The 25927-nt window shown below is 47.0% G+C and overlaps 11 protein-coding genes and 3 non-coding genes; 4 read left to right on the plus strand and 10 right to left on the minus strand.

Annotated features, from left to right (window-relative positions):
- The window catches only part of CNAG_03588 (L-aminoadipate-semialdehyde dehydrogenase), a 4705-nt gene extending 3738 nt beyond the window's left edge, over window positions 1–967 (minus strand). The window contains exons 1-2 of the mRNA XM_012195959.1: window positions 800–967; window positions 1–732 (exon numbers count right to left, since the gene is read on the minus strand). The exon at window positions 1–732 is cut by the window's left edge and continues 687 nt beyond it. Coding sequence (XP_012051349.1) covers window positions 1–732; window positions 800–917 — 850 coding nt within the window. The 5' untranslated portion in view covers window positions 918–967. The remainder of the gene's footprint in view (window positions 733–799) is intronic.
- Window positions 968–2084: 1117 nt separating this feature from the next.
- Window positions 2085–3364, minus strand: CNAG_03589 (adrenodoxin-type ferredoxin). XM_012195960.1 has 6 exons: window positions 3001–3364; window positions 2892–2934; window positions 2591–2700; window positions 2390–2519; window positions 2223–2314; window positions 2085–2167 (listed from the first exon to the last, which is right to left on the minus strand). The coding sequence occupies exons 1-6, from the start codon at window positions 3200–3202 to the stop codon at window positions 2145–2147; spliced, it is 600 nt and encodes a 199-aa protein (XP_012051350.1). The 5' UTR covers window positions 3203–3364; the 3' UTR covers window positions 2085–2144.
- A 458-nt stretch (window positions 3365–3822) lies between these two features.
- CNAG_03590 (casein kinase II subunit beta) lies at window positions 3823–5398 on the minus strand. XM_012195961.1 has 5 exons: window positions 5263–5398; window positions 5160–5206; window positions 4962–5106; window positions 4792–4904; window positions 3823–4738 (listed from the first exon to the last, which is right to left on the minus strand). Exons 1-5 carry the CDS (start codon window positions 5321–5323, stop codon window positions 4007–4009), a joined length of 1098 nt encoding a protein of 365 aa, XP_012051351.1. The 5' UTR covers window positions 5324–5398; the 3' UTR covers window positions 3823–4006.
- Window positions 5399–5544: 146 nt separating this feature from the next.
- CNAG_03591 (RAB GDP-dissociation inhibitor) lies at window positions 5545–7610 on the plus strand. XM_012195962.1 has 8 exons: window positions 5545–5693; window positions 5744–5755; window positions 5825–5944; window positions 6005–6332; window positions 6384–6492; window positions 6542–6981; window positions 7041–7185; window positions 7253–7610. Exons 1-8 carry the CDS (start codon window positions 5676–5678, stop codon window positions 7437–7439), a joined length of 1359 nt encoding a protein of 452 aa, XP_012051352.1. The 5' UTR covers window positions 5545–5675; the 3' UTR covers window positions 7440–7610.
- A 16-nt stretch (window positions 7611–7626) lies between these two features.
- On the minus strand, window positions 7627–10051 carry CNAG_03592 (phosphomethylpyrimidine kinase). XM_012195622.1 has 7 exons: window positions 9912–10051; window positions 9827–9858; window positions 9015–9780; window positions 8834–8966; window positions 8613–8782; window positions 8169–8561; window positions 7627–8112 (listed from the first exon to the last, which is right to left on the minus strand). Exons 1-7 carry the CDS (start codon window positions 9973–9975, stop codon window positions 7985–7987), a joined length of 1686 nt encoding a protein of 561 aa, XP_012051012.1. The 5' UTR covers window positions 9976–10051; the 3' UTR covers window positions 7627–7984.
- A 226-nt stretch (window positions 10052–10277) lies between these two features.
- Window positions 10278–12796, minus strand: CNAG_07751 (siderophore iron transporter MirB). Its single transcript, XM_012196007.1, has 4 exons — window positions 12053–12796; window positions 11727–11997; window positions 11329–11668; window positions 10278–11278 (listed from the first exon to the last, which is right to left on the minus strand). Exons 1-4 carry the CDS (start codon window positions 12340–12342, stop codon window positions 10347–10349), a joined length of 1833 nt encoding a protein of 610 aa, XP_012051397.1. The 5' UTR covers window positions 12343–12796; the 3' UTR covers window positions 10278–10346.
- Window positions 12797–13701: 905 nt separating this feature from the next.
- CNAG_12806 lies at window positions 13702–14363 on the minus strand. The gene is made up of 2 exons (XR_001045994.1): window positions 14030–14363; window positions 13702–13970 (listed from the first exon to the last, which is right to left on the minus strand). It is a non-coding gene; the product is annotated as a hypothetical RNA (non-coding RNA).
- On the plus strand, window positions 14131–16608 carry CNAG_12807. The gene is made up of 2 exons (XR_001045995.1): window positions 14131–14315; window positions 14384–16608. It is a non-coding gene; the product is annotated as a hypothetical RNA (non-coding RNA).
- On the minus strand, window positions 15039–16748 carry CNAG_06976 (ferric-chelate reductase; the record flags this gene model as incomplete). The annotated part of the gene is made up of 6 exons (XM_012195966.1): window positions 15039–15052; window positions 15196–15277; window positions 15351–16259; window positions 16314–16454; window positions 16560–16632; window positions 16687–16748. The coding sequence occupies 6 exons, from the start codon at window positions 16746–16748 to the stop codon at window positions 15039–15041; spliced, it is 1281 nt and encodes a 426-aa protein (XP_012051356.1).
- A 388-nt stretch (window positions 16749–17136) lies between these two features.
- CNAG_06977 (L-iditol 2-dehydrogenase) lies at window positions 17137–18677 on the minus strand (the record flags this gene model as incomplete). The annotated part of the gene is made up of 9 exons (XM_012195967.1): window positions 17137–17274; window positions 17345–17410; window positions 17475–17531; window positions 17594–17849; window positions 17909–17993; window positions 18065–18103; window positions 18158–18231; window positions 18276–18368; window positions 18436–18677. 9 exons carry the CDS (start codon window positions 18675–18677, stop codon window positions 17137–17139), a joined length of 1050 nt encoding a protein of 349 aa, XP_012051357.1.
- A 450-nt stretch (window positions 18678–19127) lies between these two features.
- Window positions 19128–20173, plus strand: CNAG_06978 (the record flags this gene model as incomplete). Of its 2 annotated transcripts, none has more annotated exons than XM_012195968.1 (4): window positions 19128–19264; window positions 19553–19729; window positions 19776–19791; window positions 19980–20173. In XM_012195968.1, 4 exons carry the CDS (start codon window positions 19128–19130, stop codon window positions 20124–20126), a joined length of 477 nt encoding a protein of 158 aa, XP_012051358.1. In that variant the 3' UTR covers window positions 20127–20173. The 2 variants fall into 2 exon arrangements, with proteins under 2 accessions (XP_012051358.1, XP_012051359.1); XM_012195969.1 differs by having other exon boundaries at window positions 19781–19791.
- Window positions 20174–20299: 126 nt separating this feature from the next.
- On the minus strand, window positions 20300–22208 carry CNAG_06993 (hypothetical protein). XM_012195623.1 has 7 exons: window positions 21816–22208; window positions 21689–21763; window positions 21438–21642; window positions 21315–21380; window positions 21071–21262; window positions 20771–20927; window positions 20300–20710 (listed from the first exon to the last, which is right to left on the minus strand). Exons 1-7 carry the CDS (start codon window positions 22007–22009, stop codon window positions 20604–20606), a joined length of 996 nt encoding a protein of 331 aa, XP_012051013.1. The 5' UTR covers window positions 22010–22208; the 3' UTR covers window positions 20300–20603.
- A 279-nt stretch (window positions 22209–22487) lies between these two features.
- Window positions 22488–23775, plus strand: CNAG_12808. The gene is made up of 4 exons (XR_001045996.1): window positions 22488–22690; window positions 22743–22989; window positions 23059–23563; window positions 23617–23775. It is a non-coding gene; the product is annotated as a hypothetical RNA (non-coding RNA).
- A 1-nt stretch (window position 23776) lies between these two features.
- Window positions 23777–25580, minus strand: CNAG_06994 (hypothetical protein). XM_012195624.1 has 7 exons: window positions 25150–25580; window positions 24954–25060; window positions 24802–24896; window positions 24565–24752; window positions 24316–24497; window positions 24009–24257; window positions 23777–23945 (listed from the first exon to the last, which is right to left on the minus strand). Exons 1-7 carry the CDS (start codon window positions 25480–25482, stop codon window positions 23810–23812), a joined length of 1290 nt encoding a protein of 429 aa, XP_012051014.1. The 5' UTR covers window positions 25483–25580; the 3' UTR covers window positions 23777–23809.
- Window positions 25581–25927: the final 347 nt, after the last annotated feature.

The raw sequence follows: 25927 nt of genomic DNA on the forward strand, positions 1-25927 counted from the left end.
GAGCCATGGCGTTCGCAGAGAAAATGTCGGGGATAGCACCGACGAAACCACACCAATCGAGATCGGCAGCGGGGTCCGGAAGGGCCGCAGACTGGTTGGGAGTTCGGAGAGGAAGGGCACCGATAGGGTGGGCTGGTTCGTGAGAAGCGGCGGAAGAGAGTAACTGAAGAAGAGACTCAAGAATGGCAGTAATGCGACTCTGCGTGAAGAGCAAAGAGTTGTACGTAAGCCTGAGGTAGAGAGGGGGCACAGAAGTGCGGGTGGCCGGAGTGTCGCTGGGCGCTGCGAGGAGGAACAATGTGAGGTCCGTGGTAAGAGAGCTGGAAGCATCGCTTTCGACTTGGGTAGAGTCAAAGAATCTTACGCGGAAGAGAGGACCTTCGGGCTTGATGTGATCAACGAGCTTAGTAATGGGCACAGAGTCGGCCTGAGCCTCCTGCTCTCGCTCCATGATCTGTCGAAGGACGTCAAAAAAGGTCATCTCGGCCGCGATGTCGAGTTTGAGCAACAAGGGTTGAGTCGAGGCGTTGGCGGAAGTGCAGATGACCAATGAAGGGTCAGGGGTATATCGGAAGAGGAGGATAGCGAAGGAAGTAAGGAGGATGTGGTAAGGAGTTGGAAGACCGGACGCGGGGAAAAGAGTGGAAAACTCGAGTGTGAGCTTCATGAGCACAGTGGCGAGGGTGGAAGGGATTGGCATAGATTGGTATGTTTCAACCAGCTTAGCGGGAGCTGTGTCGTATTCCGTTAGCTCTCCCTTTTCTCAACATCTTTTTCCGTTCAATTAGACTGAACGTACAAGGTCGAGGATAGTCGGTGGGAAGAGCCAAACTGGGCAAGGCGCCTAGCCTGCTGCTCCACCTATCAAGCCTCTGCTTGAGCTCCTCGGGGGTGAGCTCGGAAGCGTTTGCGGACATTTCAGAAGGGTGGATAAGTAAGATGGAATAGATATAAAACTGAGAGTAATTTGGTTCTTCGTAAAGTAACTTTATCATCTCGAGTCAAAAGTCGGATTGCTCCGCTCATCGCCATCTTTTTGGTTATTATGTAATATATGAAATATACGATGACGGTTCCGATGAACCAAAGGCGCAGAGTTGACGTCGATTTTAGCAGGAGCGCTTTCCTGTCACAAACAAAACGTCGTTTTGCGTACTAAACCGGCTTAAAACTCTTTGCGTGGGCCATATCATGACAGGAAAAACAAGGAGCACGATAGAAGCACGCTGGTGCGGAGTTCAACCTATGAATGAAGGCTACCTTGATCAGGCTAATCTACAATTTTAATACCCGATATCACTAACTCTAATTAGCTTTGCAACAATTCGATGATGTTGACGAATAATGATGAGGTCACAGTCACCTTGCCGTCCCTCTCAGAAGGAGCTCAAAAACCCGGCTGCTTCTCCGCTTTTCAGCTTGTCCAACCTTGCAATAATACATCTTTCTTGTACCTCCCTATCGCCCATTTCTTGATGGTCCGTTTCCTTTTTGAGGCAATTGGCCATAATTGGATACTGATTAGTTGAAATATTAGCATTATTTTAGCATTTATATGGCCATACAACCTGGAACTGGTTACGATGAAGACATAACTGGAAAACGCCATCTCCTCCTTACCAAATCCACGATTTTTGGATTTGGGGAATGATGAAAGTGAATTCAAAGAGGAGGAACATAAATCCACAAGCGAGGAGTCTGCTTCCCATGGATGGATGAAAAATGGGGGCAAACTGACTACTAGTAGCATAGTTCAACGCCAGAATCTCAAGAAGGAGCGAGCAAAATGTATGTATGCCCTGTCTGGTTTGCGGCAGGCCTGAAGTCTACTCGCGATATCTGTGAACGAACCCCCGTTTCTGCATAGAGGTCGACCCTCCCGATGGGGTTTTGATTTCTCAGGGAAAAATGTTTGGAGAACGTTCAAAGCAACATCAGAAGAAAAACAACCTTAGCCTGAAGTGTTATGCGCCGCTATTAAATAAAACAGCAGATTGTGATTGCGGATTGAGACGGGGGGCGTGAGCTGGTGGAGACTTAAAAGGCGCTGAGGATATTAAGAACAATGGAATACTTGGAGAATTCGAAAGTGGGAAAACATCCAGCCGAATGCATAGTAGACCATGAAAATCTTATACAACCACCTAGTGGGTACGAGCCTTGGCACCTGTTTCTGTTATTAACTTGCCCAATCAAGTCGCATATGAGAAGAGAAGACTTACCATCCACATACATATTCCGCGTGGCCGACGGTAAAGTCGCAACCATCCCATCCAACTCCTTTGTAAGCTTCACTTGACATCCAAGCCTTGATCTATAAATAAAACAGATATTCAGATCTGACTTTCTCAAACCTAGAAACAGCAGCTTGGTAAGTGAACGAACGTACGTATCCTCCAAACCGAAAGCAAGATCTAGCATGTCATTCTCCTCATCGTCCGCTTCGGGCAGCATATCAAAGTGTTTGGGGTCAATGATAACGTGGCATGTAGAGCAAGCTACTGAGCCTTCACAAGCGCCTGCAATAAACTTCAGTTTATCCTTGAGAAGGAGGCTACCAAGCTCAAGCTCTATCCGAATAGGGACTCACCTTCGAGGTCGATGTCATGTTCATGAGCCAAGCTTAAGATGTCATCACCTTCATTACCCTCCACGGTCTTAACGTCGTTGCCGTGAGAGTCTCGGAATATGAGCTTGATCCTACAAGATGGTCAGCAACAAAATATATAGATACACATAGCCAACGGCACAAGTCTGCGATGCACTTGCATAGAAGCGTTGATACGCTAAGTCACAACAAACACTGCTGGGCGAGAAAAATATAAAGACAGAACGAGCGCCAATAGAAGTGAAGTTGGGATTATAGCCTTAGAAGCCAGCAGATTACATACCCTGTTCCAGGTTCGGGACGAACGAGGTCACCATGCCATCGAGCTAGATCCAATCGTCAGCCCTCATGACAAAAACGATGACTCGAGAACAATTCATAATTAGACGTACGCGAAGAAGAATGCAACGCCCTTTTCTGTCCAAACTGGGAAGTTAAAATGTTTGATCTCCCATTACTGGCTCCCTTGAAGGATGAAGAGGCCGCCGAAGATTTGTGGGAAGAGACATGTAATGCTCGTTGGGGGATTGGTCTGTTGATTTTGGTGGCGAGCGAGCTGAGCTGCCTGGTGAACGTTGAGGGAATTTTGGACATATCATATACTACCTCCTGTTTGTAGACCCTTTCCTTGAAAAGAATGTTGCTGGGAAGATAGGGAACAGTGATTCGAATGGTGTGTGCAGGAAAGAGGGATTTTTGTTTTTCCAACTTGGATAAAAGTTCCAAGTAAAGTGTCAATTATCAATCGGCGGCGGCTTCGGTGGTGCGGAGCGGACATAACCACCTTCAGTTATCCCCGGAGTCCGAACAAGTTACGTAAAGGCTGGTTGTGCGTTTGTGCGTATTCGCCAATCTTTCTTCGCCTTTTTTGTGCATTCAGTTATTAAGTAAGGGAAAGAGGAATTTGTGAATGGTGAACTACAGTTTCGGCTAATCCTTTTGTCGTCACCTAACCCTAGTCCGTTCTGCCTAGTTACTTCTTTAGGCCCGCTTTAGTCTGTTGGCAGTTCTATTGGGAACTTACTTGTCATGTCGTTTCATGAGTTCAATAATAATCATTCATCATGGCTGGCCGTTGAGACTTATATGGAAAAGATCACGAGCTGGCGACTAATTAACATGCGTTTTAACATCTACCTGAGACGAAACAAGGAATTGAAGAAGGGGAGATTGGCGAGAAGAGTATGGGAATGACCCTTGACCCTCAACTCACAAGAACATGTATTATTAAGCATTACATCTTTTACATGCAGGGCCCATGGTATAAAATGTAGAAAAAAATGAACCCCTTTGACACATTGTAGATAAGAACACCTTGTTTGCCCTATATACATACCACTCTAAGTTGGAAATGTAGAATGTTGACGCATGACCATGAAAACTGACAAAAGGCCATCCTCACCGACGAGTAGAGAACGTCGCTGCCGAGGCTTCTGGCACCACTTTGCCCACTTCTTCCTCCTCTTCTTCCTCCTCATCATCTTCGAGTTCATCCTCATCATCAAACAATTTCCCCTTCTTCACCTCTAGATTCCCTTCCATCTCTTCATCTTCATCTCCCTTTCCATTCCCATTCCCCGCACCATACACCCCGCTTTCATTCTTCCATCTCCCTTCCCAATCAACTTGATCGAGCTCTTCAGCCTTTTCTGGCCTTTCCCTCAGCCATTTCATTCTCGGACCGCTCCTCGCGCGCTCCGAAACCTTGAATCCGTAAATCTTGGGTTGGTACACTCTCCCGAGGGCGGGACGCTGGCCACCGTAAGGGTTGGGATTTGTGTATGTCGCTCCACCAACTAATGCAGTGGAAGGTGTCGGCGAAGGTCGAGCTGAAGAGGGATTCGTTCCGGCAGCGATAGAAGAGGAGGAGGAAGAGGAAGGACAGAATGGCACAGAATGGAGTTCGGGGTACGTTTGGAAGAATAAAGGTGCAAAGGATGTACCAAAGAATGCGCCGTCGACGTTTTGGTATTTACTGCTCGGAGGGGTATAAATGTCACCACAGTTGGGGCAATAGAGTTTGACGGTATCGATACCGGGCATGTCTGAGCGGCCACATGGCAAGACGGGAGTAGCGTTGCAGAATACTCTGGGACAGCCGCCAAAATGTCCCGCATCGTATTTCTCGACCTTGTAATGAAGTAAGCGTATTATATGATAGCGAGGGAAATAAGATAAAGTACCATTGATGAAAGGCCGGCCTTGGTAAGGATGAACCTCTGATGTACCATCCCATACAAAAGCTCCGCGGAAGACTCGACGATGGATACGTCTGGGATTTTGGATGAATCTTCTTCTGGACCGTTCCCATCAGGTCATATCTTTTAGACCGTGGAATTCATGTTGAACGTACCAGGTTCAACATCCAGAACCATATCCAACGCCTCCTTCCAGAAGGGCACCATAGATTGCAATCCTGTTAGGTTGAAATCATCTTCGATAAATTCTTCATGGACTTCGCAAAAGTAGTCGTGGCCGGTGAGGGATGTGTACCAATTCTGAGAGGGATAGCATCAGTTAAGAATGTACATAATAGGAGACATAGACTTACGATCCATGTGAGGCTCGATGTTTGGGTGGAAGACGCAGTCTCGGACTCTATCGTCACGTTAATCAGACGTACCGTCATTCTTTCTTCCTATTTTCTGACGTACCATAGATTTCCTCCTCCTCAAGCTCTTCGGGATCGAGTTCCGGGTACGCAGGCTGCGCCATTGCTGCACTGGGGAAAGATGGTGGGGGAGAATAGGAGATAGAATGTACGAGTATGCAGCGAGAGATGGAGTCGCCGAAGGATCAACAATTAAGCCAGAGAAGGGGAGTGCGCCACGTGGATAACGCCGCCGTCTCGCCGTCTTTGCTCGCGGGACTATCTTAGAGAGTAGGCGTGGGAGTTACCAAGGGCCCTTGAACAAAATAAAGGCGCGCAATGACGTGCAGGGAGCAAAGGGTTATTGTTGACGATCAGAGCTTGTGCGTGGAGGCGGGCAAGTGACTTGGGCCACTCGAGCTGTGAACCACATTCCTCTTTCCTGCTCTCACAGGTTTCTACCGCAAGCTATACACAATGGATGAAGAGTACGACGTGAGTCCTGTATCAGGTCAACGAAGGGTAGAACTGACATACCCTTACAGGTTATCGTTCTTGTGCGTACCAGTCTCTGTCTCTTAGCTCGCGAAGGATTCTGAGGCAGTACAACTAATATAACCGTATAGGGGACTGGACTTACCGAATGTATCCTTTCTGGCCTTCTCTCCGTAGACGGCCAGAAGGTCCTCCACATGGACAGGAACGACTATTACGGTGGTGACAGTGCGAGTCTCAACTTGACCCAGGTGGGTCTTGTCACTGATCTCCACTACGCCGAAAACCATTGCTAACATGATACTATACAGCTCTACCAGAAGTTTCGAGGCACACCTCCTCCGGAGAACCTCCAACTAGGCCGCGACCGCGACTACGCTGTCGACCTCATCCCTAAATTCATCCTCTCCTCTGGCGAGCTCACCAGAATGCTCGTCCATACTGACGTCACGCGTTACCTCGAATTCAAGGTCATCGCCGGTTCCTACGTCTACCGAGATGGAAAGATTTCGAAAGTGCCTAGTACCGAGATGGAGGCTGTGAAAAGTCCGTTAATGGGCTTATTTGAAAAGAGGAGGGCGAGGAACTTCTTCCAATACTTGCAGAACTGGAAGGAAGATGATCCTGCTACTCATCAGGGTGGGCCCATCAGATATTAGATTCTGCTGCATATCTCCTAACAGTGCATAGGTCTGGACATCAACAATTGCGCCATGAAGGATGTCTACACCAAGTTTGGACTTGAAGCTGGTACTCAAGACTTCGTTGGTCACGCCATGGCACTCTGGCTGGACGAGGAGTAAGTCTCTTGCCTCTCGAGAGAGGAGCAACATTCTGACTTTATATAGCTACATCACGAAGCCTGCCCGACAAACCATCGACCGAATCATCCTCTACACCGCTTCCATGGCTCGCTACGGCAAATCTCCTTACATCTACCCTCTCTACGGCCTCGGTGAGCTCCCTCAAGCGTTCGCCCGTCTCTCAGCTATTTACGGTGGCACCTATATGCTCGACAAGAAGATTGACTCAATCAACGTCGGCCCCGAGACTGGGTACTTTATCGGTGTTACCTCGGAAGGAGAGACTGTCAGAGCTAAGAAGGTGATTGGAGACCCTAGCTACTTTGGAGCTGGGAAAGACGAGCCGGAAGGGGGGAAGATGAGAGTCATTGAGACTGGCAAAGTAATTAGAGCAATCTGCATCATGAAGCACCCCATTCCGGGGACGGACAATGCGGACTCTGCGCAAATTATTATCCCTCAAAAGCAGGTTGGCAGGAAGAATGGTAAGTCCCATCGTGTCTTTCTTTGTGTGTCTAAACTAAAATGACTTTGCTGTGGTCAGACATTTACATCGCCGCTGTTTCCTCTGCGCACAATGTCGCCGCTCCCAATGTTTGGATCGCGATCGTCTCCACTATTGTCGAGACTAGCGTTCCTGAGCGTGAGATCTTGCCCGGTCTTCAGCTCCTCGGTAATGTAGTTGACAAGTAAGTCTCCCGTTCTCTATTTATCTTTTGCCCCGCCCGAGCTAAATCCTCTCCCCCTTTTCCACAGGTTCATCTCCATCACACCCCTTTACGCCCCCACCGCCGACGGTACGACAGACAACGTCTTCATCACCAAATCATACGATGCCACCTCGCACTTTGAGACGGTGGTGGAGGACGTGTCGGATGTATGGCAGAGGTTGAAGGGGGAGAAGCTGGTTTTGAAGAAGAGAGAAACTCAAATTGAGGCGTAGGAAAAGGAAGATGTATGAGATGGGGGGACGGATGCATAAAGGCACGGATCGTATGGAGGCGTGGAGGGATATACAATATGATGTTGGATAGCATTTTACCCGTTTGACGATATGATGTTTTGGACGACTCGCATCATAATGTACAGTACTTGAAAGCAAGAAGCTCCAGCGATACATACTAATTCCATTTCTGATCCCCCGACCCCGATCGAGAGAAAGAAAGAAGATAAACCGATTTGTGACCCGGAGTAGATCAAACGACATTGGGCAAACCGCGAGGCAGATAGATCACCGATAGTCATTTCACGTCCCGGCTTTATTCTTACCATGTCATAAGCCAGAAATTAGCACCGGCTATCCCACACACTCGGCCCGTTGCCTGCATTTATATTATCCTTCCTCGTCATGATGATAAAATAGCAATTGCACGACGTTGACACTGTCAGATAACGTTCCCATTCATTATTGACTTTTTATAGGCCAAAGCGCAGCAAGGTCCTGCCACTATCTGTTCTCACGTGCTTTTTGAGTCACATTGTAAAATTCTATAGTAGATTCAAACCCATATCCCAGAAACCAGACTCGAGCCTGACACACTCCTGCCAAATCTTAGTGAGCTTCGCCAATCTCTGGGGAGAAGGTGGGTCTCGAGCTACACGTCGTTCCAGGTTTTCTATCACAAACTTTTGTCAACTTCGGATATTCAGTTCGGCCGTCTGATTCGCTCACCGATGCCTCTATTCACCGCATTCAAAAACTCCCTCCCCCCATAATCCGTCATCCACCTTCCGTACAGATTCCCCTCCACCTTTGCTTCCCCCCTTTCCACTTGCTTCTTCAACCACAATCCCACTTCACCATAGCCAACCAAACACGACGCCACAGCCATGTAGAGGTCAAGGATGTCTCCCTGAGTTCCGATATCGATGACATACCGTGCGTAGGCAGAGCAGTTGGCTGATTCAGGAGTTTCTTCGAGGTCAGCGAGGGAAAGGCCGAATTCTTGGCAGTAGGCTACGTGCATGGTGGATTCTCGGGCGATGTGGAGGGATATTTCGGTGAACGCTTTGATATCTTCAAAGCTGTCGGCTTTGTAAGCACCAAGAGCGTGAGCGCGGGCGTCTGCGGATTGAAATGAGCAGAATCGTAAGTTGAAATAGGAAGACGGCATACAGTGTTTCAGGTAGTGATAATCCTGCTTGATGTAATGCTCAAAGCACTTCCTGGGCAGGGTACCCTTACCAAGTTGAACGACGAATGGATGTCGGACGTAGGATTTCCATAAGGGAAGATCAGACTGAATGAGGTGCGTGAGAAAGGGGTGAGGGTTGTGCTTTGATGGACTACAGCGGTGTCAACTGTAAGCCAGGGGACAGAAAAAAACTGCGAGTTACGAAGGAAGAGCTCGGCGCATAGTGAGATGACCGTGGTTAAGAGGGCCATGGCCATGACCAAACGAGAAAGCAGTAGCGATAGCAGATTGGGTATAGCCGATGGCCCTTTTGAAGATGGATATCAAGGATTTCGCTAGAGATCTTAAGTGACCGAATTCCAACACTCAAACAGAGCACTTACCGGCCGCTGCGTCGGATGAGACGGCATAAGAACAAGCGATAGCCGTACTGAGGGTACATCCTGTACCATGGGTACTCTGACTGTCCACTTTTTTTCCCACAAACATCGCTAAGACCTCGCCTTCCTTTACTAACAAGTCAACAACAAGATCTTTCCGAGCCTTGATATTCATATCGAGTGATTCCTTGTATTCATTGTACACTTCCACAGTGTCATCTTCATCATCGCCCTCCTCCCAGACAAGCTCATATTTACCGACATACTTGAGCACCTCTTCACGAGAAACAACTGCATGTCCACCTTTTAAAAGCACAGAAAGAGATTTCGTCCTCTCGTTGGTCTTCCTTGCGAGCTCAACCATATCGTCCAAGCTCTTAACCTCATGACTCCATCCAGAAAGCTTTTTAGCTTCGGGAATATTAGGCGTAAGATAGTCAACGTGAGGATAAAGCTCATAGAGCGCCTCCATAGCATCATCCGGCAAAAGGGTGTGACCGCTGGTTGAGATCATGACAGGGTCGAGGATGATTGTTGTGTTGAGCTTGGAAACTTCCCGCGCCAGAGCGCGGATAGTAGAAGCGCAAGTGAGCATTCCGAGCTTGATGGCTTTGGGGAGTTCATCTGAAATGATGGATTGGAGTTGCTGGATGACAAAGTCGGTCGGTACGACATGGACTGCCTGGACACCAAGAGTGTTCTGTGCAGTAAGGCCAGTCAATACGGATGAGCCGTAGCACCCAAAGGCCTCGATAGTTTTGAGGTCGGCCTAGGGCGTATGTCAACTTATATCAATCCGAGGTGTAAACATTTACCTGAATACCAGCACCACCGCCAGAGTCGCTGCCTATCGAGTCAATGTTAGTCTGCCAAGCCGAGTTGACAAGGATGAAAGCTCACCGGCGATGGTCATGACATGGGGTCTGACACGGGGCTCAAGTGACAGCTCGTTTTTGCTTGTCATTCTATCTACGTGAAAGAGAGTTGTTGCTCTCGAAGCAAGATGTTCTTTGCTCTGTGTCGTTCGTTACTTATTCCCCAACCGTCGGGGTCCCGAAATCTGCTTCCTATCTGTTATCTATTTTATTTATTTATTTATTATTATTATGCGCCGAGCGGCATACGCCGTTTCGGATTCCTGAACCAATCTCAGCTCGGCCGTCCGCAGCGCAACTCATACGTATGTGCTGTTCATTCCCTTCTCTTCTTCGTTGTAGCTGTTATTCGTTACAGTTGCAAAATTGTCATCATTGCAACAATGTTTTCAAAAATCCCAATGCATTTGTGATAAATTATAAAAAACGAAACCCCGGTTATTGTGCTACAATAAAACTCTTAGAAGAGCAAGCCCTTGACCTGGGCAATCTTTGCTACATTGATGTTCTTTATGACGAAGATCCAAATCAACGACAGGGCCATCACTGCAGTACCCGCGATCAACATCTTCTCCTGTGCCTCAGCATATGCCTCAATGATACCAGTTCGTGTAGCGCTGCCGATAGGGAAACTCAACTGAGTGTCAAGGTCCTCGTAAATGGTGTCCAAGTCAGGCAACGCTTCGGCAGGGAGGTACTTGGCGAGAGCGTTAGGGAATGTGTGAGTCCAAATGGCACCGGATATTGAGTTACCGACAGCACCACCAATGTAACCGAAAAGACCGAGGAAGGCAAGGACAGCTGCGGCGTCGTTGTGGCTGGCAGAGGCAAGCACGGAAACCTGCTCACAAATAGTGATGGTACCACCCCCGAAGGCGACGAGAATTTGACAGAAGATGATCCAGCCAAAGTGTCCTCCGGGCTTTCGGAAGTAGATCATAAGGCCTTCACCGAGGAGGTAGAGGGGGACAGAGAACATCAAGAGCCACCTAAAGTAACCAGTCTTTCGGATAGCGTAACCGACTACGAGCAACCAGACACCAGAGACAATGTCGAAGATACTGGAGATGTAACCGGCAACAGAGATGGAGGTACCGAAAACGACCTGGAGGTAAGAGGTGAAGTAGTCGTACCAACAGTAGTAAGCAACCTGATAGGTGAAATCGAGCAGACCAGCACCGATAACACCACGAGAAAGGACAACCCGGTAAGGAATGAAAGGCCTGGGGGCCGCGAACCGTTCGGCGAGGACGAAAAGAATCAAGAGGACGCTACCGACGACAAGCATAGCAATGATGTAATCCTGACGCCATTCGTCGGCAGCAGAGGAAGCAATGGAGAAAGGGAGAAGGAAGAGGACGAGACCGGCAGCGAGGAGGAAGACACCGAGGACTAGGTAGGACATTAGATACGTAGAGTTTGAAAAGAAGAGAAATGCGCACCATCGAACTCGACAATGTAGTACCAAACAGACTGCCAGAAAGTCCTTCCGCTGGGCACCTTGACTATTAACCCTGCCTTCTGAGCCTTCCTCTTGTTGAGGAACAAGACCAAGAACAAAGGCACAGCGACGATAGGAAGAACGATGGCAAAAGTACCGAAACCCCATCGCCAGTTGTTCTCGTAAAAGTGCTCAGACGCGGCGGAACCAGCAAAGGCCGTGATGATGTAAGGGGAAGAAGTGAAGGCGTAGGCGAGACCTCGATCTTTGAGATGAGAAGTGTCCGCAGTGATGACATCGATGGCGAAAATCATACCGACGAAACCGATAGAGTAGAACACCTACATATTTGATGAGTTTTCTGCTTATCGCATTCGAAATAAAGAGTTTTAACCTCACCTGGGACGCACAGTACACGTAAATGTTCTTACATGTGGCACTGAGGATCAAACCGATAGTTGAGAGTAGAGTCATGAAGGCAAAGCCGTAGGATCGGTCCCATAAGTTAAGGGCCTTCGCCAGGGGCATGTAGGTAGCCGCGCTCATAACGTTGGAAACAATACCGATAGTGGGTATAAGCGAGTGGGCAGAGAAGCTAGAAACGATGTAGGCGGACAAGTTACCGGTGATGGAAGACTGAAAGGCGTTGACAAAGTACAAAAGAAACATGCTACTCTAGGAATTAGTGATTTTGATAAATACAAAGATTGTAGGAAACGACTTACAAGGCATAAGCAATAATGAGCGACATTCTCGACCAAGTCAAAGTGATCGCCTCCGCATTTTGCACACCTCGCTGAGCGGTCGCGTCGGGGAACTCTCGCTCAGGTTCCGCTGTTGGCGGCACGTTCTCCTCGTCAGGGATGACATCCTTCTTCTCCTCAGTAGAGCCAACCGATTCGAGAGGAGTGGCAGTCTTGTCACTGTCAAGAGTGTTGACCTGGGTGGTCGAGGCGCTGATGATGCCGGTAGCGCGACCGGTACGCCTGTTGGTGAGGACTTGGATGAAGCCCATTCCGTCGAGAAGAGTTTTTTTCTTTTTTTTTTGATAAGAATGAAGTCGAAAAGATGTGATCAAGATTATTTGTGGGTCATGGCCCTATATACTCCGATGATAGAACTATTTTATCTGCAGAGCGACATGCTCCACAGGTTTTTATGGATGATCGAGAAAATCCGAAATTCTCGAAGATAAGATGGTGATTGAATCGGCCGATTATGGTGGATGGGCGCTTCTGTACCTTGCGTCTATGTGAGATGAAATTTCAAGTTCCTCCTTCCGGCCTCGGCAGTCGGCCGGTCCGTATCGATCAATCGATGGAATTTGGCGACCAGATTCTGACGCTGCTTTTGTGGTTCTTCTACTTTGGGTGCAATATGTTTTTGCCCTCGAGATAATTGTCAAGAAGGCCACAAAGGATAAAAAAAGCGATGCTTCCAGCGAGCTCTTCTCAATCCCGATGTTCTTGGTATTTTGTTTATGATTTCAACGTTCGACGCTCGTCATCGACATCCTCATATTTATAATTATCATAGCATCATCATATTTATGCAGTGATGTGGAAAACAATAGAGCGTCGATAAGATCTTTGTCATAGTAGGTGATACTTTGACCTCACGACTTCGATGACTTGAGGGGTGTAGGAGTTAAAATAAAGAAAGCAGAAGCACATTATCTATGCATGGTGCAGGCCAACGATAGCTGTATGGGGAAATTATACGAAGAACATGACAAATAAAACGAAGAAAAGATTTTACCACCATCGACTAGACCCCGCTTTAACGCCATCAGGGTCTGTGAAAGGCTTCAGAAATTGTGGATTTTCACCCCCAAGTCGCGGAAAACCCTAATCCAAAGCCCAAATTTGCTACAACCAAACTGTAATGATGATTGTACTGCGCGCCTTTTGTCGTGGCACGGTTCGATAACAAGTATTTAGATTTTCGGTGGTAATGATTTTGAAACCATTTTTCCTTGCCACAGCTTTTATGACCCTTCTTTTTATGCCGTACATCCATTATGGCCATTATGGCTCCAGGATTCGATCGTTGCGGCAATTCAGGACCTGTATGATATCTGATAAAATTTGGAATCGGTTGGCGCGGGACTCTTCCCTTTCCTCTTTCTGTCTTCCGCGTTATTTCTTTGGGTTACGGGCGCGTATTTGTTTTTCATGAATTAATTATTATCTCTCATCAGTAGCGGTATGTCATTGTTCGTTGCTTTCTGGAGCAAATAGAGAGTGGAGCGTGAAGTTCAGACATGAAATGCGCAATAAGAGACACTAGAATATACACAGTAAGTACGTCAGCTGGCAACGCCGAGGAATGTATCTTCTTCTGAGGACGGCCTTCGCACATGGGAAGATAGATTATCATGGAATGCATGCCGAATGAGAGCGGTACATGGGCATGATGAACGGAGCGAGATCAGACAGCACGCGGATTGCGGTTATAATAATAGCAGTGCGATATGCGATATTTAATATGTACATGACCACTGACGCCATGAGCGAGGCATGGTGAGGAGCAAAGGGAAAGAAAAAGAAGGGAAGGGAGGACCGCGTTAGATGCCAGCAGACATGTAAGATTCAGGAGTCAGGATTCGTAACTTCTCACTTGCGGCTTATCTGATAGGATATCCTATAACCCAAAAATTCAGAATTCTCGGTTACGCGCGTTGATTTTACTTGGCGACCCACCAATACCTTTGCCGGCATGCAAGCGATTCCCGGTCCCCAATCAAGGAGTGATTTGTGACAGTCCCCTGCAAAATCGCTCTTGAATCCCAAATGTATGCGTATATATAATACGCAGGTGTGGGTGTCAAGTTATGAGCTGCGGCGTTACCGGTCGGGAGGGGCACAGTCCGTCGGTGGAAAGAGAAGAAGAGGAAAAAAGTACGAGGTCCGAATAATACCCGCTATAACAGGCACTCGACCGCTCGATCTCAAACAAGCATGATGATCATCCATGAATGATGTAGTAGTGAGTGTGTGGTCGTTTTATTTGCGGCATCGTCTACCCGCCTCGATTTACACACCTTATTTATTTAGTTACTTATGGTCGACTGCTGTGACCACAACAGACGATGAAAAAGACGAAGTCCGATACTTTGGATGATTCATGTCATGTGTCACTGTGTCATCGTCCGCCGTTTCCGCCCACAATAACAATGGGAATATCCTTTTATTCCGTTTTCTCTTTTAGATCCATCGTCGACCTCGCTCGCCCCCCACAAAACCGCACAACCGAGACATACTTTTTACTGACACATTCATTGAATCTTCCATAGGCCGAAGGCCCCGAGAAGAAGATTATCTGATATTACATCATTTCATAGAATTTATTTTTATCAGCTTCCCTTAGGCATTGGGCATCAGTTGGGCATTGAGCGCTTATATGGGACCGATTCATCTACTTGGCCCCTTAGTTGCAAATGTCAGCCATTTAACGCCCCGAACCCCTTACCTCATTACTCTTTATTCGGTAAGCAGCAGACCAACGGATGTCCAAATTTATCCTTGATCACGGCATGACGTTTACCTGATCGACGCGGACGAAATATCCAATAGCAGGCAGCGCCGCCATTGGTGCACACCGCGATTAACGTGATCTTTTATCCCAGTTCCAGTGATGATTCGATGATTTTAACGTTGTATTTGTTGAAGTGATCGGAGCGCCTGATCTGTACGTGCGGTCGATAGGATTTCAATCGAACTCGTCTGGAGGAATTAGTTACTGCTAATACGTATCAACGATCAGTGATCTTCTGTGAGGTATTTCTCGTTGATGAACGTCTTTTCATCCCAATTCGAAAGCAAGTTCAAAACTTCGTCGCGACTTCTCCAGTGACGCTTCGACTTACGTTCCAAAAGCCAAAAATTTAGCATCTCATAAGTGTTAAAGACTGACCCTTTGCTTCGGCCTTCCAGAATCCTTTTCACCTTCTATCTTATCGTCCAAACGTGTTAATTACCACGAGAAACTTTCTTCAAAATACTCCAACGTCGAAGGACCGACCTTGCCCTCACCAGTCCCATATGCGTCTACGATTGCCGCCCTCATATCGTCCATCATGTTGCCAGGGCCACAAGCAAGTACTGCAAGAGTCTCAAAACCTACGAGTTTTAAAATCGAGGTTTGAAGGACGGCGCGCATTTCTGGTCGACCGATAAGCAACGTTTCCTTAAGCGAGGATTTGGAGGAAGAGGAAGGAAGCGACTTTTCGACCGTAGGGGAAGGCAAGGGAAAAGGATGGTTGTAAGCCAAAGCGTGGCTTTCAGCTTCTTCGATAAGAGGTGTAGTAACCCCTGTGTTTGAGGTGACATGAATCTGAATATCAATGTCCAATCCCTCAGGACTATGCGATAGCGACAGCTCTTTGGATAAAACATCCGTCGCATAGTCAGAGTTCTTAACGACCCATACCAGAGTGACTTTCTTCGTGACACATTTACCGATAGAACGACGAGAGACTAGATCGTGCAAGTAAGGCAACGCCGCTGTGATACCGCTACCACCTGCGATGAAGAGGACTTTTTCGAATCGGTAGACAGAGGAAGTGTGTCCGTAAGGACCTTCAACAAGGACTCGCAAATCGGCTTGACCACTGATGGCTTTGTTAACCATCTTCCTCATTCGTCTCGTGGCACCATCCTTGGTACCCATCAAGAAATGCAAAGTAGTGCTCGACTTATCGACTTCCCAGCTACCAATGGTGAAAGTGTGGTTCTCCCACGGTGTGATAGACATGGGAGTATAAATATAATAATGTTGGCCCGGTTTGGGAATGTGTCGAATGGAGCTGGTGACAGTAAGACGAATGAGTCCTTTCTCACCCCCCGTCGCGACCATAACGGCGTTGTTGCCCGCTACAGCTTTGAAGGAGAGGGCTTGGACGCGGATGATACGGATGAATCGGTCGAATACCTGATGAAGTGTCAGTTAATGGTAAAATGAAAGTATATGAAGTTTGGCGCTAACCCAGACAGCGACACAACCCCACGACCAGCCATTGTAATCGGTGCCGTAAACAGTAACATGATAGAAAAGCAAGGTCAGAGTAGAGAGAGCGAGGACAATGTGCTCGATGAGGAAGAATTCGTACCACTTGTCACAAATGGGCTTGATAGAAAAGGGAAGCATAAGACTCATAGTGACGGCGGCCCATTAAGAAGTATAAGCATCATGGCGATTTCGAAAGCAGGAGAGAAGGAATTTGGGACTCACAAAGATACCCGCTTTCCAGTACATTTCCTGGAACATCAATGCAATAACGTCTCTCTCGATCCATGTCCAAGCTCTACAACCAAAGTAAATATATGCTGCTACATCATTAAGGGAAGAAAGTGTTTACACAGAGTGAGCCATACCCTGAAAAGCCGTGACAATAGCAATCCATCGGTGGAAGATGTTCATCGATGCTAAGACCGCTGTCAACTAACAAATAAGTGGCCGCTTGAACTGTATTATAATGTCGCTGTAAGATCCAAGCGATGCACATAAGTCTATTTCGCTTCTGACTGCGGCTCCTTTCTTTCGCGCAACCTTGACTTCAACAAGACGAAAGAAATGCGTAAGTGGAAAAGGGGTGGGGCCTTTGTACTATGCAGTTTCTTTGAATTCCGATCTCTATTTAACATCGTTTATTTTCATGACCATGGCCTCCAGAACTTCAGGAAGAACCCCGTGATATTTATATTTATACTGTATACTTAACCCCAACAATATTTACCTATCTAAAGAAGCCAAGATCACACCTTTACCATCACCAAAATCCCACTGATTGACCCGCCTAGTCATGGGTTTAAACCTTGATAGATCCTTGAGAGGGATCAGCGGCGACATGGAAAGCCTTGACAGCCTCCTTCAAAGTGAAACGGTGGGTGACAAGTGTTTTCAGGTCGACAAGCCCGCCAGCGACGAGTCGAATTGCTTTCGGATACTGCAGGAGTTTTTGAATTTACATCAGCAAGGCTTTTGAGAGCTTAATAAGGTATGGGGAAACTACTAACTTGATTGTTATACCTGTACGGGAGTTGGAGATTGATCTCGTTGGCACTACAATAGCCGAATGGGTACTGACAAAGATAGTATTAGATGTTAACCACTTATGGTAGGAATAGAAGTAAGGAAAAGACTCACGCTTTGTTCTGAAGGACCAACACCGATTACAAAGACCTTGCCTCCAAACTTGACAGACTGTCAAAGCAACTGAGTTATCGTTAAGCAACTGTGAAGATGTCTACCAAGCAAATACTTACGAAGATGGCAGATCTGATACTGCTCTCCATTCTTGTACAGTCAACTGCAAGCGAAAGCTGCATACCCCCTGCGTCCTTTATTTGCTTAGCAACCTCCTCAGGCTTTGCAGTCTTCTCAATCTGTACAGTCTTGACAGTTGGAAGAAGCTTCTTGGCGAACTCAAGTCGGGATGGGAAGAGATCCGTGATCACAATGGGCGTACAACCTGTAGCATGCGCCGCAAGAAAAGTAACTAACCCTATAGGGCCCGCCCCCCTACCAAATAGTAAGCGCTGCGCTTGAAAATGAAGATATCAAGGTGGGAGTAGACTTACCAAATGGCAATAGGTTCCCCCAATCTTACACCAGTCCTGTCAAGACCGACAAGCGCCACTGCGAGAGGCTCACACAAGGATCCTTCTTCATAAGACATGTTATCGGCGAGACGGTGGCACGAAGCAGCAGGGTTATTGTGCTATCGAGTAGTGTACCATGGTAAAGAGGGATAGAGAAGAAGACGGCAGCAGGATCTAGACGAGAGACGTAAGCATCTCCAGTGGGACCAACCTCGAAAGAATACTTACAAGCATTGTAACGACCGGTACGACAAGGGTCACATGAAGGGAGACCGCATGGAACACCGGCTTCAATAGCTACCCTGTCACCGACCTGCCGCTGTGTGACGCCTTCTCCAACGGCAACAATTTCGCCTGCCGATTCATGACCTGCTCCGCACTCATCTGTGACATCTTGGTAGGTCCAGTATGGTCATGCTTCCAGAAGTGAACGCCAGAACTACATCAGACATTAACCTTCTTAACACCGTTCCTGTTTGGTATGGGAAGAGGAGGAAACAACGTACCCGCAGATTTCTGTGGCACGGACGTGGATTGTCACTTCACCAGGACCAGGCTCGAATCGAGGCTTCTTAACCATGTGGATCTCATGAGCTAGGTTGTACGCGCAGGCGATGTTGAGCTCGGGGTCGGAAAGCTCCGGAGCATCTTCAGTGAGCGTTTGGAACTCGGGATGCTGAATGACCTTTGTGGGGTCGTAGTGAGCCTCGTATTTGGTGGTAGAGATAGATGTAGCGGCGATGGTCATTGCTATAGGCAATGGATAGGTGGTGGGTGCATTGTGAGCTTTTTTGAGCTGCGTTGTCTTTATATTCGGCGATTTACCGAACAACAGATGCTGCTTCTCGGAAAGGGATTGTCAACTCTGGAGCCCTATGGCAGGAACAGAAAAGATCACAGGTACCGCGTGTCGGCCCATGAGGATCCCGGTATTTCGTCGCTCATATCCGGTTTTGTTATTATTTCTGTCATCAACGTTTCTGCCGAGTTTATTTGCTCCTTGCTTCTGATATCACAACTTGTGACAAGATATTGCCTGCCGGTCAGCCGAGGAATCTGTCGGGAAACTCGCCTGACCCAAAGTGGTCATAAAACTTTACGACAACATCATCTACCTGATTTTTTGTTTCCTAATACACTTGTGGTGGCTTTGCAAGTTTCCCGAGAGTCTCGACAACGGCACTCACAAAAGCAAGTCATGCCCATCCCCCTCGAATTCACCGACAAATCCATGCTTGTCATTGGACACGAACGAGGAATTGGTTTTGCAATCTCCAAGGATCTTGCCGAAGCTGGCGCAGATGTCGTTATCAGCTACACTTCGAAAGATGCCACGTTCGTCGCCGAGGAACTCTGATGACAAGCATGAGGACGAAATCAGAGCCTTAAAATGCGAGATCACAGAAAGTAGAAGGCAGATGCATTGGTTGAGGAGGTGAAGAAGGAATACGGTAAAGATATTGATATCGGTGTCGCAAATGCTGGTGAGCAAATGATTCTTTCATGGAATGAGTTGTAAGCTTAATAATTGGCCTCGTAGATATGTCTCTCTGGAAAGGCATTCATCTGATATGTAACTCTCATCTTGTCTGGCGTCTACAATCGAGGGTTTATGTTTCAAAGGACTTCCAATCAATCTTTGCTGTCAACACCTGTGGCCCATATGGTTTCTCCCGAGCCCTCGTTCGATCCTAGCTCTGTCTCCCCAGTACCTGTGAACTTAGGCAGCGACCCAATCGGCGTCTCCAACATGAAGAACGTCGGCCTCAGGAAACAAATATATCTTGTATCTAGTTTCTTGTTCGTGACTATGAACCCCCAGAGACAATCGGCTTATTAACGCAAGTAAAGGTGTTGCCATGGTGCGTGTAAAGGTCCTTTCCATATCTATCGCTTGCAAGGATGTCTATGATTGAGCGGAGCGTGTAGAATTTGCCTGGCGGCTGATTTGATGTTGCCGTCAACTCAATTTTTCCTGTACGTTTTATCATTTCCTTCCACATTCTAATTACACCTCCTCGATCTCTAAACAAGCTAATTTGAACTAAAGGGCTACTTCCCCACGGGTATCATCGCCAATCCTCCAGTTGCTACTGCCTCAACCTGGGTTAAAGAATGGGAGAAACGCAGCCCCGTTAGCCAGTCAGTCGTCAACCGCCGGCCCTCTTTTCCTTATTTCCTCCAAGGTGAAGGCTAATCACCCTACCTTTTCACCAATAGATTTGTCACAACCTACGAAATTGGACGTTTCGTTGCTACACCCTTGTCGGATAAGATAGGTCGGATGGGATTCATGGCTGGGTCGGAAATTGCGATAGGTGGAGCGAGTATCGTACTTATCTGAATCATTGATGAGCCGTTGAGCGCATTGATGTGTTCACAGAATACATTATCTTCTAAAAGTAGACTTGCCGTTGATAGAGGGCAAAAGATATAGATACGGGAAAGAGTATTTTGTGAACTTTCATAGAGCCCACGCTACAAATGATCTTGCATCCTACGCCTTAAAATCGTCACCCGTTGCTATGAAGGCGACTATGTCATGCGGTCGCTCGGGCGACGTACTAAAAAGTAATTTATACTTTGGTATTACATTTCAATGCGACGTTAGAGATTCATTTAATGATTCCCCAACGCACACACGTCTAACCTTCTTTAAACTGATACCAGCCACTCAGTCTAAACACTGGCACGTCTTATCATGCCCTTCGCCGCAAGTCTCCGCCTTCGTGTAGTCTGTACAGTCAAATATCACTGGCCAACTTCTTTCGAGAGCGTGTCCTATTCGTTCTAATTAACTCGACATCCCACATTCACCAAGAGATGAGAAAGACTGCGTACCTAGAGTCGGATTTGAAGGATTATTATTCCACCATCCTTCCTTCCATATCCAATGCTCGGGCGGGGCGTGAAATTTTTCTCGGAGGTTCTCATATAGACGAAGTTGATTTTCGAGGATACGCTTTTTGGAAACGATAAACTGACCTGCCCAGGTGGCCTAACATAATCCTAGTCAGCCATCATCTCGTATACTCCTCCTTCATGACCTTGTCCCTTGTTTTCCCATTTCCCTTCTTCCCTTGTCATCTTCCATTTCCCCTCACTCTAACATAGTCTAAAAACGAAGGCGAACAAACTCACAAGCTGCGGTATAGGCGGACAGAGATCACTTCTAAAAGCACTGTAGATGTCGGCCATACGGGGGAAAGATTGACTTGAAGAGTCAACACCGCAAGTTTGGTTAATGTAAGGGCCAAAGGACATGAACCCGGTATTGGATTTGAGGAGGTTTTCAAGACGGGGAAGAAAGACCCAGTGCCAGGCGACATGTGGCTGTAGAAACGGTGAGATAAAGGAAAAAAAGAGTGGCAAAACGGAGACTTGCTTGCATGAAGATGGTATGACTTGCCAGACCCGTATCGAACGTATTGTAATGTCGGGATATATGATTCTATACACGCGATCAGCGTTCCAGGCCAAAACACGCATATGGGAGAAAAATACTTACGAGGTAAGTCTCCCCTTCTCGTCCCACGTTGGGGATGGCCACAACTTCATCCGCAACCTCTAATAACTCTCGTAAACCGGCCTTATTGCGGTCTCCTTTTGAATATATGATAACTCTGTGGGATTTGCGGGAGGGTAATCGTTGTAAGACGCTCTCTATACTTTCTCTCATCATACTGACATCTTCGTCGTAATGGGCGATGACACTGGAAGGTGTCAGCTTGATATATTGGTGAAAATATGGCTACTTACATATCGTAATCGCTTTGCGATATCCACGAGTCACGTTTCAACGTGCTGCCACCGTCGTGGAACGAAGCCAATGGTCTGATTTAACTAATGTCAACGACTCATCCAATGGTCAAGGCACCAGGCTCACTTCATCAAAGGACCCGTATTCCTTGAAGTAAGTCCATACTCGAAGGCGACATGCAGGAACAGCAATACGCTTATTATCCCACATGCTAGTAGGCCTAACTTGCGTTTCGGTAATGACCTGATTTTATCCCTTGGCCCATCGAGTGTCGCCATCATAGATGACAGTTGGGGCAAAGAATCGTCCCACGAACTCATTTTCGAGCCTTTCCCTTTATCTTATGGAATAGAGAGGATTATAAGAGAAATAAGAGGAGTTTGTGGGTGTCAGTATTCGAGACAGGGAGATGTAAAAAGTTCGAAAAAGACCTGCTGCTGTTCACGCGTCATTCCCGTCAAAACAGGGTTCTATAATGAACCCAGGAACGCAAAACGTAATAAATTCCCCTTTAAGGCCGGAAAAAAATGGGGTGTGCTTCAGAGCTTTCCTTTCGTTTGTGCACCATTTTATATATGCATAAGTGGTAACCCCAAAGTTGAACCGCATCATCTCAATCAACTCATCATAGCTGTTTTCAGTAGGTCAGCCATATAGAGTTATATATGTAGATATTACAATCAAGCTTGGGGGTGAAAGAAGGTACATTCGGACGTTTCTAAATTATTGTTTTGGTAATCTAGGTTTCGGTATAAATAAATGTTAACTTGTTTTTATTTTTATCGTTTGGTCCCACAACTTGACTCTGTTTTTCGGATTTTCCCTCCTCCTCACATCGCAAATGTCCTAGCCCTTGTCCTAACCAGTTCCAGACTGGTTTTCCTCGTCATCCCCTCGAACGCCGCCGGTCCCATCTTCTTCCTCCATCTTCGCATCTCGTCCGCCGTCTCCCTGCTCATTATTCCACCGGTCGACATCACCACCGCTTTGAACATCCCAAAGTGCGTCGCCGGTGCCTTCTTGGTCGCGTTTTCACTGACCTTGTCGAGCCAGGAGAGACACCGGTTTAGGACGTGGTTGGCAACAGAGGTGGAAGCTGGTTTGGTGCTCAGCGTGCTCCTGGCATCCCGATCATTGAGGCAGTATAGACCTTGAGGTCGTAATCGGTTGCGTGGAGGCCACACCTGCCCCTCACCCTCAAGTCGTTCCGCCTCTGCCCCTCAAGAGTTCTCCAGCTGAATTAAGCGCCCAGAAATCAAAGACGTTTATTTTACTATAGCAGTACTATAAAAACGCGAATGTATGGTATCGCAATGACGCTGGATAAACCGTGAGCCCCAATTGACGCCTAATTTTCCATCATAGACTGCTTCTGCAAGTTCAACGACGTGTCTTGGGGTCAAGAGGGTGCCTCGCCCAGCATGATTTTTTTGACCAATTCCTCTTCCTGTACGATAGAGAGGTGTCGAGGGGCCGAGGCCGTATGGGACGAGTGTACGCCGGTGTGACGGTCGTAGAGGGATGATTTTGAGACCCCGTATAAATCTGCGACTTTCTGATGGCTTTCAAGGGGGTTGTTTATCTTGTGCTCAAGTGCGAGGGTCATAGAATCAGCCATTGTGGAGATATAGATGTAAATACATGGTGATATACAGTAGAGTGATATGTCCGAGATTGCCGTGTCGTCCGAGAATCACGTGAGTTACGAGTATAATAGCTGCTGGTTAGTTGCTAGTGAACAAAAAGGTCCGCTCCTCATATGTCGCAACGTGATTCCAGCAGCGACATTCACCACCAACAACTCACTGTCCCCCTTTATTTTGAGACGCACCCAGACATGACGAAGATTCATGAGCCTTGGATACTGGGCGGTGGTGAGTACAATCTGAGATTAACAGTGCAGCAGAAGCTGATAATAATGACACAGAGTCGAGGGATGTATAGGAAATTTATTCCCTTTGTGGAAGGACTAAAATGATCAGTAGGTTCTAGGTTACTAATACAGTACAATCGTTGTCGAAGACGCAGCAGCGTATATAGGTTCAAAAAATGCTGAGGAACGATCTCAGACGGCCGCTGAGGTCTCGGTATAAATACAACAAATTATGCATATAATTTGTCTATTTCCTATGAGGGTCCCAATGTGTTTTCCCCATTAGAAGGAAGCTTTCATACGGCACTGCTCGGCCTTCTAACGACGGTTTGAAAGTCTGTACGGAAGCATATTGGCGAAGCGCATGTCGGTAATAACATTCACTACCCCTCATCAGCCCTTCCACTCCATTGGAAAAAACAAATGTGGGGATGGTGAAGACTTACTTGGCTGCTGGACTGATCCATCCCTGCCTCATACTCTTCCAATTATTATCTGCTATTCTCTGTACTTTCTCTTCGTTCTGCTCCTTCAAAAGATCTTCCATGGCTCTTGGGAGATTCTTCTCCAGTGGGAGAGGTACTTCAACATAATTCTGGTTGGGATCACCATCTCGGCCGTTTAGGAGGTGGTGATAATGTTGGATGTATTTGAGTGGGTGGGCGACGATGACAGAACGGCACTGTTGGAGGTATCTGACGATCGCAGGTCCTTATGAGCTTTTATCGTCGCGATGAAATAGGGGTTGCTTACTTCAATCTCCCACTGTATGCCCATCCTTCCACATGAGCCAAGAAGGCGTATTTGCAGTGCTCAGCAGGCGACTTGAGGTCCCCGTTGTTCTTGAGTCTCTCAGTTTCATCTTGGCTGACCTTTCCCCAATCTAGAGGCTGAACGTCTGACCATGGTTGATCCTGACTCGCTCGAAGAAGATCCTGCATTATCAGCTTGTCAAATTTGATCGCAAGACACAAGTGGAGGAGGATGGTGAGTTGGACTTACATTGCGAACTTCGACCATGGGCGAGCCTCTCCAGAATAGTTGTTGGGTCTTGTTGAACCAGTCGGACTTGGTAACACCCAATTTATTGTCTACTTCTAATCCCATGTCAAGCTCGTAATCGAGAGTTTTAGTACGAACTTCGGAGTACGATCCGACTCCTGGCTCAGGCCATGAGAAGAAACCAAAATCTACGTTGGATTAGTGCTAGCTTTTAGCAGTCATTTATGACAGGCTTACCAGGCATGAGCCAGAGATCCTTCTGATTTGCTTTGCGACATAATGCAAAGTGAGGATGGTTTCCGCCTCCGGCATCGCTCGTTTGGATAACAAAGCTAAGATGCCATTAAGTCAGTGTTACACATACAATAAATCATAGCAAAGCGATTCACTCGACATCAGGCAAAGGTTCGGTCGCTGTGAGTACAGTTCCGTATACTGCAGCAATGGCAGCCTGGGTGCGAGTGTTGATGCCTCCTTTATATGCCTTTACGAACAGCTGTCGCCCCAAGTGACTGATCAGCTTCTGCCAGTCTCAGAGGAATTCAAAAGATATTTGAAGATGGCTGATGACTTCAATTTACGTACTTGGTTGTTAAGAATGACCAATCTTGCGTTTCCCTCTTCCTCCGCTTCATCAACCATCTTCTTCGAAATCCCCCCCTTGGAGATAAACCATTCCTGTGCACGATCGGCCTCCAGGTACAGATCAGGATATCTCTCCTGACATTGTTCTTCTGTAAGGTGTCGGTTTTCGGCTTCCAATGGGTCGGGAAATGTGTACGTGTAGTAATTTGTTGTGTAGGAGCTCGGTAATAAGGGGAGGTAGAAGCTCGTGCTAGGGTGGATGTGGGCGATGAAGATGAGTGTGGTTACGCAGACTGTGACTACCACATAGGCGTAAGTTAGGCGGAATACCATAGCAGGGTCGCTGATACTTCAGAAGTCGATTCGACTGTGGTCAATAACAAATAGTATGGCCCTTCAGAGCAATAGAAGCGTTTGAATATTTATTTCGCATATCTACTTGATGCCTACATGCCGAACGAAGTGCTCATTCTATTACTCACGGCAGCTGGATGATGCCATCCTTTGAACTTGCGCTTCTTTTCATTACAAAATCTAATCCCATTGTAATGCTCGCATTTATAGCATGCCATTAGAAAGTTGTATATTTTAATTCATTTCGAATTTACTAAATTATTGTTTTTCCTTTTTATTCTATTTCTTTTTTTCGAAATTTACTTAAATTTATATTATTATTACTGGCCGGCGCTTCATTCCCACCTGCAAACTTCCATCTTCTGCAGTCCCCTACATTTGAGACCTGAGATAATAATAATGCCCCAGGTCTGAATAACTGAAA

The sequence above is a fragment of the Cryptococcus neoformans genome, chromosome 8 (genome assembly GCF_000149245.1).
Source record: "Cryptococcus neoformans var. grubii H99 chromosome 8, complete sequence".
NCBI lineage: Eukaryota > Fungi > Basidiomycota > Tremellomycetes > Tremellales > Cryptococcaceae > Cryptococcus > Cryptococcus neoformans.